At 49.4% G+C, this 15,034-nt stretch overlaps 1 protein-coding gene across 2 annotated transcripts in view; it reads right to left on the bottom strand.

Annotated features, from left to right (window-relative positions):
• The window catches only part of Cpa5 (carboxypeptidase A5), a 20,211-nt gene extending 6,298 nt beyond the window's left edge, over positions 1–13,913 (bottom strand). For both annotated transcript variants that reach the window (XM_026788591.1, XM_005365784.3), the window contains exons 1-5: positions 13,747–13,913; positions 11,723–11,804; positions 10,544–10,678; positions 2,496–2,594; positions 1,185–1,286 (exon numbers count right to left, since the gene is read on the bottom strand). In XM_026788591.1, the coding sequence (XP_026644392.1) occupies positions 1,185–1,286; positions 2,496–2,594; positions 10,544–10,678; positions 11,723–11,804; positions 13,747–13,910 (582 nt within the window). In that variant the 5' untranslated portion in view covers positions 13,911–13,913. The remainder of the gene's footprint in view (positions 1–1,184; positions 1,287–2,495; positions 2,595–10,543; positions 10,679–11,722; positions 11,805–13,746) is intronic.
• Between the last annotated feature and the right edge of the window lie 1,121 nt (positions 13,914–15,034).

The following is a 15,034-nucleotide window of genomic DNA, read 5'->3' as shown; positions in this document are numbered from 1 at the left end:
AAAAAAAAAAAAAAAAAAAAACTCACAGTGCATGTTTAGAAGATTGTTACTTGACACTTGAATGAAAACTAAATTTTCCTGATAGCTGATGATACTGTTGCAAAGCTTGGATATAATTTAGAGATGAGAGAATTAAAATGGTGATTGCCTACAACATCAAAAAAAAAAAAAAGACTAGTGTCTCAGCGGGGCAGTGGTGGTGACTTTAATCTCAGCACTCAGGAGGCAGATTGAGGTGGATCCGTGAGTTCAAGGCCAGCCTGGTCTGCAAGAGAGTTCCAGGGCAGGCTCCAAAGCTACAGAGAAACCCTGTCTCGAAAAACAAAAAACAAAAACAAAGCCTGGTGCCTCTCAGACGTTAATGGGCACGTGTTCTCATGTACACTATGGTGCATGAGTCTGGAGAAATGGTAAAGTTTGCATTTCTGATACAGGTGCTTCCAGGTGATGAGGGGACTGATGTACAAAGTCACACTTTGAGGAGCAATGTTTTTTTAGAGAGAGAGAGAGAGGACTGTGGCAATGCCTGGTGAGAGGTCAAAGCAGAGGCAAGCCAAGTCATGGCAAGGTTAGGTGAGGTCATGTGACTGTCCAGAAGCATCTACCAGAGTCCTGCGAGTGCTCAGTGCCTAGCCTCCTTGACAACCAATGTCAAGTCCCCACATGGTTCACACGCTGGACCACAGGCTACGGATTCTTTTCTAGGAGGATGTGCTTCCATCATGACCAAGAGCACTACAGTTTGCTCAGGCTGTGTTCAGTGGCCCCCCTGAAGGGCTGGAAGGTTTCTCTAGAGCTGAGGGCCCATCTGTAGGGCTGCTAAAACCCGACACCCCCGGTCACTATCAAATGAGCCCTGGGTTCTCACTTGTCAGGTAAAGCAAGTTTGGCAACAGGAAGGGCACTGACTCTCACCCACGCACCCCGAGCTGAAGTGACAACTGCCACACCACATGCCTGTCTCTTTGACAACCTTCCACTTCTTCCCGCCCAGGTCATGGCACTGCTGCCTGTCCATAGCTACAGAGGGGAGCCCCTGATTACACAAAGCTCATGGGTGTGTGGTATAGAATACGCATATCCTTGCTATCCAGAAACTTCCGCCCAGCCACTTCTCCATGAGCTCGATCTTATGATAAAGACATTCACTGTCTGATCTACTGCCTGACGCAGTAGGCTCTTACCTTCAGGACAAGAATGGACCGATTTTCAAAGCTGTTGCCAATGCAAATTTTGGAGACGAGATCAGAATGTTCAGCTGCGAAGCTGTCGATCCAATTGTATATCTGAAAGCAACGAGGTCTATTAGACTGGCAGTTAAACGGGGAGGGGGTGAGTTCCAAGCTTGCCAATGATACTGTTCATCCATCTCCCTTCCTTATTGCTTTCCTGCTTCCCCTGAGCATCTTGAAGATCATGGCTCAAGAATTGCAAATCCCAAAGATACCCTCAGAACTAAAGGACATTGAGCTGTGGCCTGCTAGAATGCTCCTCATGCCCATGCAGAGCTGTATTTTCACTGGGAGAACAAAGTGTGTTAAGCCCTCTCAAATCCTAGCAGGAGCTGCCATATCTGTAATCCCAGCCCTTGAGAGGCAGAGGTAGAGGGATCAGTAATTCAAACCAGCCTAGGCTACATAGGAAGGCCCCGTCTAAAAAAATAATCACGGATAAATAAATAAATTCCTAGACGTGGTCTGCATGGACCTCTCGGTTGAAAATTCATTCTCTTGCCTTGGCTTTATCCGTCTGACAGATCTCATAAACTGTGGAGCCCTGTTTTATCTTCCCACTCCTTCTGCACTCAGCAGCTTGAAGGGAAGGGTAGTATTTTATTATTGTTGACATCAATAACAGTGACAGTGTATATTAGTTCATTTTCTTGTCCTTTCAGAACATATCAATGAATAAACATTAGAAAAAAAAACGGATTCTCTGTTACAGGTCTTATGAATTGGGAAGAGGGATGGAGGAGACCGTATCAGTAATGGCGTGTCCTGTACAGGCAAACGAGACCTGTGCCTCGAGTTTCTTTCTGGAGTGGAAGTTTCTGTACCCACTTGTCTGTTCCCCCTTAAACACAGTGACCATGGCTCAAATCAGCCCTAGCTGGCTGTCTCCACGACCATTCATTTTCTCCAAGTATAAGCAACTGATGTTTCCACAAGTATGGCTTCCCAATGTCTCTGGATTGCTGCCCCTCATACCTCAGAGATCCACAGCCGGGACCACAGATCACCAGGACTGGTCCCGGGGAGGTCAATGAATCATAGTCAGGTGCCTCCAGCTACTCTGTTCTGGCCTGTCATGGATCCACACCTTAGGGTGCCAACCGAAGTGCCATCCCATAGGCTCTGAGCCTGCCTAGGTGTACTTCTGAGCTGTAGCTGCCCCGCCCCCGTGTCTGACTCTGGACCCCTATAGGCTGCCATCTACCAACATCCCTTTGCCTAACGTTTCCTCCTGGAGACCCCAAGGGGCCCAGGTGGCCCTACCTCCTCCAGAGTGTGGTAAGAAGAATAGCTGAAGCCGCTGGTGCTGCGCTCCAGCCTGCGGGACCTCGCCATGGTGTCTCTCTCTTCATCCAGCAGCACCTATCCGATAAGAAGACACATGAGAAAAGCAGAAGAAGGCTCAACCCACAGCAGCGACACCAGGGAATGAACCACCACAATTGTGTGCCATGCAACGGAAGGGTGTACAGATGAAGAGCGATCCTCCGTGTACTGACATCTGTGCTACCTTTGCCCAAATGAGTGCAGAATGAGTCAGTCTGAAGAGACAAGTTCTAAGCGTCTCTGCTCCCAACCCTCGTGTTACTTGCTGTGGCCTTAGTTGTCTTGGCTGTGTGGCCTCACAAGATAAAAGGTAGTAATGGGTTTGAAGGGGCACCAAGAGAGATGCTCACGGGTTCCCGCCAGGATTGTTTTTGCACTTTTTAACACCGAACCATGGACACTGAGCCCCCTGGGGAGCAGATGGCTACTCTGATGTCCAACAGCGACCCTTCTTCTAGGAAACAGTCTAGACAACTAGTATCCAAGCCACTCAGAAAGTCAGGCATGGACAGTGCCCACCCAAATCATGAAGAACGAGTCAATATTCTCACTCCTCACGTTAGCTACTTGCCAGACCAGCACACAGGAGCCACCAGCAATGCCCTGGAGTACTGGTTTGCTGTTGGCATTCAACCTTTGTGTAATACTTTCCCCCTGGTCACAGGACGGGAGTGCAGTCAAATGCCTCAGCTGACTATTGACCTCTCAGACTACCCATTGCTGAAATCACTGCTGGGAACCTGCTCCTAGCTCAGGTAAGAGAGTGACAGGCAAGCCCTGACCTAAGGCACCCCAGGACTAGCCTGGGTTGTTCAGTGTGGGAAGCGCCCAAGTCCTCTGCCTGAGGGTGTGAGCCGGCATCCTCCTTGACCCAAAGGGGCCTCCTTAAGCTCTGGGTCACAGTTTGGACATTGCCTTATTTGGTGAGCAGTGCCTTTTGGTCTCTGAAGTCTCTTTATCCTCTGTTCTCTCTCTCACTTGGTCAGATGACCAGATTCCAGGGAGGGAATTAACTCCGGGTCGGGGTGTTTTAGAGATAAAACAGATTGGAGAGGTGACAGCTCCTCAATGCAAAGCTAAGAAGTGGCAGAGATGAGATGAAAGCCAGATCTTCTGGTCCCCAGCCCTGGATTCCTCAAGTTGAGCTATCAAAGACCACGGACTAACAACAATAACGCATACACACAGATATGCATATTTGCGTGTATATAAATAAATATAGATAAAGAGAGGAAACAGAAGTAGGCAAAATGTTAACAGCTGAAGACGCCATCATATCATTCTTGCAATTAAAATTTTTTTTCAAGTAATGAAAAATCAAGTATCCTCGAGCACAGGAAAACAAGACATTAAAATGCCAAAAATAAATATAACAAAATGCTAATGGTGCCTGTTCGAATAAGATTAGAGTTTTGAACATTTTCCCCCATACTCTCTTTTTTACATTTTTGGCAACATGCTTATACTACTTCAGTGAGCAAGGGCTTTTACGTGAATAAGTAATACCAGAACCAAAGCCTTAATACTCGTGTGAAGTGCCAGCTGCAATGTCTTCCATCCCCAGGACTGGGGGAGGGAGAGGGTCCCCACCCACTGCTATATCGGCATGAGGCTACTTGCCCAAGTGGCATATGCATCCCTGAGGGCCCCGTCCGCTTGCTCACAACCCTCAAACTCACAGATTATACATTTTAAAACAGGACTGGAAAGCAATATCTGAGGCTCACATGACTTACTGTCTCAGCACCAGCTACAGGTTCAGTAGTTGCAATTACCATGTTTTGAACTAGGCTGGCCCAGCTAGGGTCTTCCCGCTTGGGCAAAGCCGGAATAACTTAGGTAAGTCAAGACAAGGCTGGAGGAGACCGGATCCTTGTGGGCCACTCACGAGTACTACCGTGGGAAAGTTCCCATAGAAGGAATGTGTCTTCTTCCCAGGAAATCCACCCAAATCACAGCAGCCCACTGTGACCAATGTATATCTGTCACCGAGGGCTGGTCCAGTCAGCTGTCGTGAACAGCTGTGAGAAGACTGACAGCTGGGTCCGGGCAGGCCTGGTCTTTCTCTACACCCACCAAAAATAAGCTGCAAGGTCGGGAGTTCTAATAATGCCCCAGGGTGCAGTGAGGCCTGAGCTGGGGATGTTTGGTGGAGAAATTGGGAAGAAAGTCACAGAAGGTCCAGTTCTTCCAACAGGGCCAGGGACACCCATAGCACACAGCCCGGAAGAGTCCAGCCTGGGTCCCACAAATCAGGCAGGAGGCAAATGGGAGGTTGGCACCAAACTGCAAATGTCTTTTCCAACCCCTCCCGGTCCCATGAAGAGATAGGACACCCTCCTAGGAACTGGGAGCCCTCAGCCCTTACAGCTGGACCTCAGTTCTAGGAACATTAATCTACCCTGGCCTGAAAACTGCACAGATGTTTGCTCCCTCCTGGGGGTGAGGGAAGAGGCTGAGAGCTGAGAAGGAGGCCTAACACCCCCGTCAGGATCCTCAGGAGGAACAAAAAGCTTAGAAGTCGGCCATTTGCCCTCCCTGGAAGCCATAACCTGACAGGGACAGAGAGACCTGAATTGCATTCATTTATTACAGGGATAAGGAAGTGTGAGGCCGTAAGGAAAAAAAAAATAGCAGCCCCATAGTGAGGGAAAGAAGCAGCCTCGGGACCCCAACGGTGGAGCTGAGGTCTGAAGAACGCCAATCTCCATGCCCCCTCCTCCACCCACAGACCTCCGTAGACACAGCTCAGCAAGCAGTTCTCTTGGATTCTCTCTGTCTCTCTTTTCTAGGCCTAACGTTTGCTATGTAAGCAGCATATATGGGAGGTGCTACTGACCTGCCGTTGTTAAAATGAGGCCCCTCAGCAGTTAAGGCTGAACCCTTGGGCAGTGAAACCCAAGTTAAAACACCACACACAAGCAACCATCTTGATTGACACGGCGTGGTCCCCTAGTCAGGCTGTCTCAGATGAGACACTAATACTGTCCCCAACAGCTCCCCTTGTACAATGAGGGTCATTTTATCTTACACTCTAACACATACTTAAAAGTGCTGTCATAAGGAGCAGCCTGGCACACGGTAAATTCCAGCTAACTTTAGCTAGGAGGAGGAGGGTAGTGACCATGAAAAAGGGGCTGGAAAAATAGGACAGGGGACAGGGACAGTTTAAAGAGGGGTAGACGCTGACGTGGGGGCAAGATTTTTGAAAGTAATGAGCAAATAAACCATGCAGACAGACACCTACTGGAACGGCATTCCAGGGGTGACACCAGCCGCTATAAAGACTTGAGGTGTGGGTATAGCCGAGGGCCCTGAGGCAGGAATGTATCAGGCAAGTTCTAAGAATGTCAAAGACAGTGGCTGGAACCGATCACTAGACAGCAAGGATGACTTGGAGTAAGGAGTGGCTCACTCGGAGCCTTGGCTTTTTCAAGAACTTTGCATTCATTTTGAGTTGGAGAAGCTCCCCCCCCCCCAACAACTTGCCTGCCCTTTTCTTCCTGCTTTTATTTGTTTGTTTACTTACTTACTTAGACAGAGTCATGCTATCTAGCCAGCCTGGAACTTAACATCCCCTTAGCTCCATCTCCAGAGAGGTGGTTCGTCCAGCCCCAACGGGAGATTGTCAAGTAGGGAATGGACATAATCAGATTCATACATTTTGTAAAGGACCCATCTGGCTGCCGTCTTGAGAATGGATAAGAGGGAAGCAAGGATAAAGTTGGGGAGAGAAATTAAAAAGTTCCCGGAACACAGCCCACCACTCCTATAATCCCAATTCTCAAGGAGGCTGAGGCGGAAGGCTTAGTGGGTCCCTTAGTGGGACACTGCTGGTACAGGCCCCCAGTGATAGTTATGCTGACCCGCAGTGGTAGTTTGGAATGCATTAGAAGTGTTTGAAGGAAGAGCCTGCAGGATCTTCGGTAGGCTGGCTGAAGGTTTGAGAAGGAAGTCCAGAATGGTTCCTAGGGAACTCCTGAGCTCCCAGAGGCTGTAGAGGAGCAGATGGAGATTTAGGATGTTGCTATTGTACCTGTAAAGTTTGCAAAGACCCTCAGACAGCCATGAGAACTATAGGAAGGAGGTGCTAGAGTTCAAGGAAGACCCCGGCTGGAGACACGGGGGTCGTGGGAGGGGGGGGTTAGCTCCATCACCCTGGACCAAGGTGTGGAGAATGGTCTGAGTGTTCCTGCCAACAAGAACACCGTGGTCAACAGAGCAACCAGGGAACTCACAGAGCTGGTGACAGTACACAGAGGCCAGGAAGCCAGCAGAGAGACACCGCTAAACCGCACCAGGGAAAGATGTACAATCAACTGAGCAGAAGTGGACTGAATGTCTCTGTGTCTTTGTCCCGGACCCTTTTGGTGAAGTGAGGGGTAGACAGCCTGCCAAAGGAAAATGGTAGGCAGAACAAATAAAAAGTCAGTATTTCTAGTTTTGTTCTAGAAGGAAGCAGAGAAATAGGGCATACCCAATGAGGGGGGAAAGAGAGGGATCGGGAGGCTTTTTTCCAGAGAGCTCAATAGAGCCCATTTGTATGCTGATGCGGCCAGCCTACAACGAGGGGAAGCTGCTGAAGCGGGCTTTATGCTAAATTGTATTTCTCTCTGGATGGTCAGAGCACGGGTGATTTTTGTTTTCTTCTTGTGCTTTTCCCCTGTTTTCCAAATTATCTAACATGAATATTTATTAATTTTGTAATCAGAAAAAAGCCATTAAAATCCGAAGAGCTGATTGCTCAAGTGAAGCTTTCAGTGGTGACTCATCCCGGGAAGGAAGAGAAAAAAAAAAAAACCACTGAAGGACTGAAAAGAACGAAGAGGTGAAGAAAAATTAAATGCAAATCAAGCACCCTCGGAATCAGATAATTTCTTGCCTGGCCCACTGCAATTTCCCCACCAGCCTCCTGCCTGTCAGTCTCCCGGGCCCTGTCCCCAGCTCAACACAGCCTCAGTAAGAGCAGCCTTTCTGAATGCAAATCTGATGGTGTAAGTCCTAAGTCTCCCCCTTCTAGCTATGGTTTGGGGGGAATAAACCCCTCCCACTCCACAGGGCAGAAGATGCCCTTTACATGGAGTCTGGGCCCCATCATCAAATCAGGGTGGGGGCCTCCTTCCCCACAAGCCCCCCTTCCGTGCTCAGCCCCCCCCCCCCACACACACACGGGTAATTACTGCTTCACAGCGCCGGTGACGTGCAATGCCTCTGGTATTCGCTCCCATAGCAACCTGTGCACACTCCATCAGGGCCCTCACCCACTCCACTGTACCCACCATTTACTCCCTCCCTCCCAGCCCCCACTCTCTCCCGCTCCCCTGGATACAGCCCTGAGTTAGGTGGGTTTTATTTATTTTTTATTTTTTTCGGTTCCTGTGTTTCCTAGCGCCTTGCCCAGTACCCAGCACACAGTAGGCACATGTATGTCCACGGGTGGAGTACCCAGCACACAGTAGGCACATGTGTGTCTGCGGTGGAGCAAGCATAGCTGCCTTTCTAAGTACTCCCTGGTCCTCTCCTCAAAAGTCTTGCCAGCCTCTGGATAAAAATCAAAACCACCAGCAAAGGTTTTCATGAAGCCTCCGTGCCTGGCCCCAACTGCCAGACACACTTCTTTCTTCTTTGCCTTTTCATATATATTAATTCAGCCAGCCCTTATTAAGGCCCAGCCAAGGCCAGGGGTGCACAGATCAATGAGAAAAATGTAGCTGGATCTGGAGGAGACCAATATATCAATAAGGACCCTCCCCACCCCCGTCCATGCCAGTCTTAGACCCACTGACATCATTCAAGCTACCTTTATGGAAGGCTCACTTTGAGAGCATAAAGCTAGTACCAGAGCTGAGCCTGGGTCAGCATCTCAAATAAACTTGCTTCACATCGACCTGGGTGTGCAAATCCCTTCCAGGCTTGTCAGTACTTCTGAGCCTCTGGCCTGCACCCCTCCCCCACTGTCACCACAAATCAACCAGGAACAACAGCCTCTCCCCACCCCTGGCGCCCTCGAAGCCACAGAGTGACCTTAAGGACGGCAGTCCGAGCTTGATGCTTTGCAGACGGATGGTTGGAAATTCTGCTTGCAGAGGTTAGAGCAGAGTGCTCAGGGCATTTTTCCTGGGAAGGGGTCCCGTAGGAATTCAGGCTTGGGGACTTCAGGAGAGGCTCTCTCTAGAGGGGCCGGTGAGGGAAACACAGAGCGACGCAGGGACTGTCCCTATCATGCAGAAATCAACAGTTTTCTGAGTGTCTGTTTGCTAAATGCTGCTGGGTTCCCAGGCTGGAGCAGCAGAAGCAGGGAAATGGGAACTTCGAAACGCAGGCATGGGTTAAAAAACGAGAACTCGGTCCTGTTCTTTTGATGTGGTAGCCTCTTTTGTCTGTGTGGGTTTCCCCATTTTTGTTTGTGGGGGATTTAATTAGAGAAACATCCCACCCCCACATGTTGAGCGGGGAAACAGATGTGTCTGATCTGGGATAAAGGATTTTGAATGGACCCAGTGCCCCAGCCCTGTGCTGGCCTGGGAAAGGAATGTTGCCTAATGCGTTGATCCCTTGGCATGTGGTGTCAAGTGTGTGCGCGTTGGGAGGCTCTGTGTTCCCACACTCTAAGCCTTTAGAGGAGATTAGAGCTGAACAGTGTGGTTAGGAATGAATCTCTGTGGATGCAATTCTGCAGGTACATAGGCAACAACAGAATCTGCACAAGGATGCAGCCTGAGAGGCTGAACATCTGAGTGGTACCCAAGGATCTGTTATGGGAGGAGGCCGTGCTACCAATACCCACTCCCCTTATGTGCAGGCGGTGCACAGCAGGACCAGAAGACAATGTCTCTCTCACTCACTCTCCACCTTAGGTTTGGAGACCAGGTTTCTCCCTGAACCTCTTGTTCTCTGAGTCAGCTAGACTGGCTAGCCAGAAAGCCCCAGGATCCTCCCTCTGTCTCCACCTCCCCAACATTGGGATCTCAGGCTGCTGCTGAGTTTGATATGGATGCTGGCGATCCAACTCAGATCCTATGCTTGAGTGGCAAGCACTTCAACTGAATCATCTCCCCAGACCTGTCCTTGAACACAGCGCAGATGAAATCCATTTTCATAGCACTTAGAAGACAGTGGACGAGGTGGAATCAGGTGGGGGCAGGGAGTTTGGGAGTTTAAGATGCCATTCTCTGTGCCCTAACCTGAGCAGGGTCTGCCATACTCCCCAAGCTATTGGAAGAATCCCATCTGGGGAGATGCTCTGAGCACACTGGGTACAGGAGGGGGGCTAAGCACAGCAGAGTCTTTGGACGTCTTTCCCCCCACAGAATCCCTCGTACTGTATGTCTGAGATCTAACAGGGGACAAGAGGAAGCCATCAGAGGGGCCTAGGAAGGACCTTGGCTGTTCCCTTCTGTCTCCGTTTTCCCTTCTACTTTCCTGGTGGTTGCCAAGACTCCCAGAAGAGGGTACATCACACTGTGAGCTCGCCTTGCCTCCAAGAGGGAATTCTGTCCCAGACTTAAAATTCCTCTTAGAAATGTACGCTTTAATATTTTATCTAGTTCGTTTTGGTTTTGCGTGTGTTCATATATGCAGTTGTGTTTGTTTGCTTTTTGTTTTGAGACAGCCTAGGTACCCTAGGTTGGCCTTGAACTCACAACTCCCTTTAACTAGGATTGCAGATCTGTGCCTCTGTGCCCAGTTCTATGTCCAGGTCCATGCAGAGCTGAACATTGAGCCCAGGGTCTCATCCATGCGAGGCGAATATTCTACTGAATTACATCCCCAAGCCCAGAAATATACAATTTAATTTCTTCCATAATATGTCCACAAACATACAACTGGATATCCACAAGCAAGATGTCTGCACTTGGCCTGAGGGGTTTTTGTTTTATTTCGGTTTGGTATGTGTTGTTTTGTTTTTTTTCTCCATGGTGTGAACCAACGAAAACGAATGTGGAAAATGAGATTCTCACATGTGACCCAGGGTAGGACCTCACCTGGATGTCCTTTATCATGACGGTGTAAACAAGGCCGTGAGACTTCAGATAGTCTTTGACATCATGCAGCTCAGAGAAGGGAACTCTCATGTCCACAGGGAGGCTAGGTCTGGCTGGACCACGCCAGAAGTCCACCTTGTTCACAAAAAAAGAAAAAGAAAAAAGAAAGGGAGAGGAACAGAAGGAGGAAGGGAAGAAACACAGCTGCATTTATCGCCTGCCTTTCTATATCCCTTCCCCCATGGGCATCTTACAGGGCAGGGGGAGAGGGGAACTGGGTTTCTTTTATACTTCAAAGGGGTCCAGGCCCATAAAGAAAATCCTAGGGTATGCAGAGAGGAAGAAATCCGCCCTCACCAAACTTCTTTTCCCATTTCCTGGTCATCTTACCGCCCTGCCTCACTCATCCCTTGCTCTGTCACCTGGATCCACAGAGCCCTCGAGTTCCTACAAGTGAGACTGTCATCACCTGGGACATTAGCCTGGTCAAGGCCAGAAGAGGCAAGCATGACTTGTGATAGTCCCCCGAGAAGCAGAGTCAAAGGAGGAGGCCACACCCTGCGTCTACCTATAAATGTGTAAACTGGAGACTCAGAGCTGGAGAATCCCTCACTGATAGGGCCGTGCCTACAAGGAGCAGCCAGAGCTTTGGGCCACATCCAAAAAGAGCTGGTTGTTTTACAAGCCCTCAGACAAAAGCCCCCTCTATTATAATTGTCAAAGAAAATGTTTTCCATTGTGAGAACTTGTGGAGGACAAATGTTCTTGGAAACAGAAACCCGGGCTGACAGACACCAACCCAAATACCACACAAGTTTGCCAAGCGAAGCCACTCCAGTCGGAAGGCAGATGTGAGCAGCCCCCGTGCTTCGTGGCACGGCAGCAGGGACATCTGTGCTTCCTTGTGGCTTTAGGACGCTGCAGCTGTTTTCAGAGCGTGCTCGTCATTCCCTCATCCACGACAGAGGGAAAAGCTAACGGGGTCACAGCTTAGAAAGGCCACCCAACTTCATGGGGACATTGTGGCAGAGAAGCCACACTGGAGTTGTCCGCAACTTGAGGAACATTTTTGAGACCTCAGGAAGGTTTGGGGGTGGAAAGAGTAAGGGGACCAGACAAGGAGCCTAGGCGGACAGTGACAAGGGCTGTGACAGTTGTGTTCCCGAGAGCAGTCCTCACCTTCTGGGGCTTCAGGCCCTCCAGATCCCTGAGAAGTGACAGCTGCTTCTCATCTTTAGCCAGGACTCGAAGAACCTGGTCTCTGGGAAGACATGGGGAGAAAGCTATGGTGGTGCCCTGGAAGGCTAGGTTGGTAGGAAGAGGTGATGTGGAGAAGAGGGAGGCAGGAAGGATGGCAAAAGGGATGGAGATTGGGGAGGGATGGATTTAAAGGGGCTAGGGAGCCAAGGGCAGCTCCACGTACTGAACCCCACGAAAGGGAGGTCAGAGACCTCCAGCCTCTCCTGACAGCGGAGCTGTGCTCTTTCCTTCCAGTTGGGTAGGTCGGAGCGGTGCGCAGTGAAGAGCCTGGCGTCCCACATGACAAGCGCCGGGGTCTGAGGTGGGATGGTGCCGGCTCTCTGCCTGCTTGGTTCTGGGACCCAGGAGGGGACTCTTTCTAAACTGTGTCTCTTTCTTATTGTACAGTCTGTAGATCAACCTCCTGGGACACTGGGAGGCCTGGTGTGCACGCTTGAGTTTGCTACGATTCAAAGAAGGATAATAGCACATCTACTTTTGATATGAGTGTATAGTCTAACAAGAATTAGCAAATTCTTCAAGGAAAATATAAGCCTTCGGTCCTAAAGAAGAACATGTATAAAATCTGCTGCATGTGATTTTAGAAGTTTTTAATTTGTTTTTTATTGATGTATATTAATTGTACTTAATAATTGGCTTCATTATGACGGTTTCATGCATGCATATAATGTATTTTGATCCTGTTCACTCTTCCCCACTGTCCTTTCTTGTCCCCTCCCATTTCTTCTGGTCCTTTCCCTCTTCCCAATTAGTCTCAATTTTAGGGGATCCTCTCAGAACCCTAAAAACTTCATCCTGAGCTTCAGATTTAGAACTCTAGATTTGGAAAGGGATAATAACATAGCCAAGATATCAGCTCCGGAGTGTGAGTGGGAGATCAAGGAACCTGAAGGGGTTCTGGATGAGACTGAACCTTCCGTCTTGTCTCACCCAGGAGTACACAGAGACACACACACGTGCACAGACACACACACACACAGACTTACAGACATGCACACATATAGTCAGACACACAGTTACACAAATACACACAAACAGACACACACAGAGATACACACAGACACATACACACACTACACAGACAGACACACACACCACACACACACACTATACACAGATACACATACACACAGACACACACACGGCACATGCATACATACACACAGAGTCACATACCACACAAAGACACATACACACACAGAGAGAGACACACAGAGAAACATACAAACACCACACAGACACAGACACGCACACCACACACACAGACATACACACTATACACACCACACACACGCACCACAGATACGTAGACATACAGACACACACACCACACACAACCAACCACACACACACAGACACACATACAGACACATAGACACACACACAATACACACCACACACACACACCACATACAGACACATAGACATACACACCACATACAGACACATAGACACACACACCATACACACCACACACACACCACGCACACATAGACACACAAACACACACCACACACAACCAACCACACACACAGACCCATAGACACACATACCATACACACCACAACACACCATACACACCACACACACACACCACATAGAGACACATAAGCACACACACGCACCATGCACACCACACATATATACACACCATAAAGACACACACACATCACATACAGACACATAGACACACCACACACACACACACACACACCACATACAGACACATAGACACACACATACCACACACACACTACATACAGACACATAAGCACACACATGCACCATACACACCACACACATATATACACACCACACAGACACACACACATCACATACAGACACATAGACACACCACACACACACACCACACACACACTCAGAGCATTTAGGTCTCCTCCCTCCCAGCCAGTCTTCCTTCCCACCGAGCAGCAGCAACTCACCCTGTGAAATTCATTTGGCCCCAAGCTACAGCCAGGATAAAGGTACAGATCAGAAGTGTCCGGCTGCCCACAGGGGACAGCCCAGGGCCTGTTCCTCCTCCTCGGGGGCCCTGCATGCTTCTTTCTCCAGGTAAGCTTCGGGGGCTTTCTTCCAGTTTGGCCATGGCCTAGGCCTCACGACAGCGCATCACCTAAAGGCCAGCAGGCTGGGCCTGAGAAGGGACATTAGGCTCTAAGGGTCTAGGTCTAGCATGTGGTACCCACATGCCAGGCCCTGAGAGAGCCAGGCCAACCCTCCTCCCTCCTTTCCTGGTAGGGGATGGAAAGAGGGGGGAAAGGGAAGACAAGACTCTTTTCTTTCCTCTGCAGGATGAGGAGAAAATTCCCTGCGCCAACCTCCTCACGAGCATCAAATCCTCCATCTCCAGAGAAAGAGAAGTAGCTAGCGGCTTTAGGCTGTCCCCTCCACACAACTGCTCTTCCACCCCTTCCCTTCCCTCACACTGACACTGGCACTGGGCTAGATGCTCCTACACAGAAAAGAGTAAGCATCATTGAAGGGTCACAGGGCTCAGGACAGAGAAGGGGTGCTCAGGCCCTGTCTTAAAGGAACCGAGCCTTTGACCTGCTCTAATCTCAGGGACTAACTCGCCAGTCAGGTGGTGATGAAAAAAATACCTTCCCTCCTTCCCTCACAGAAGACCTGAAGTATTAAATGAGACAACCTGGACGAATTGGCTTGGTGAAGCCTAGGGCACGTAATGTCTTATTATTTAGAAGGCATTAACTCTTATCCACAGGTCTGAACTCCTGTTGCGAGGGCGAAGGGAGAGTGAAGCAGAGGAAATATATATATATATATTGTACAAGAGAAGGAATTCAGTCAGGATGCCCGCTCTCTGTCATCGGGGAGCCACCACTCCACTGAGACAGGTGGAGCAATTTCTGCAGGACGTGAAGGCCACAGCAGTCGTTTCTATATTCTCAACAAACGGCAAAGTTCATTTCTCAGTCCTGCAGAAGCCCTACCCAGTCTCCTCGTGGTCTGGGAACAGCAAGAACAAAGCAGAGGCCAGTACACAAAGTAGTCATCTTGAAAGAACGGAGCGAAAGACGGGGCCTGAACAAAACAGGACGAATCTACAAAGTCCGAGAGGTGGGAAGATTCCAAGCCAAAATCCAACAAAGTTGTTCTGTCCACAGAGGCCACTTAACTGTCACTAGAGACGCTCCGCAGCCCCCTCTCCACCCATACTTTCCCACAATGGCCAATTAGCGGGCCATGTGT

Source organism: Microtus ochrogaster, unplaced genomic scaffold (genome assembly GCF_000317375.1).
Source record: "Microtus ochrogaster isolate Prairie Vole_2 unplaced genomic scaffold, MicOch1.0 UNK4, whole genome shotgun sequence".
NCBI classification, from domain to species: domain Eukaryota; kingdom Metazoa; phylum Chordata; class Mammalia; order Rodentia; family Cricetidae; genus Microtus; species Microtus ochrogaster.
Note: the sequence above shows the minus strand (reverse complement) of the source record. Positions and strands in the feature narration are given on the sequence as shown.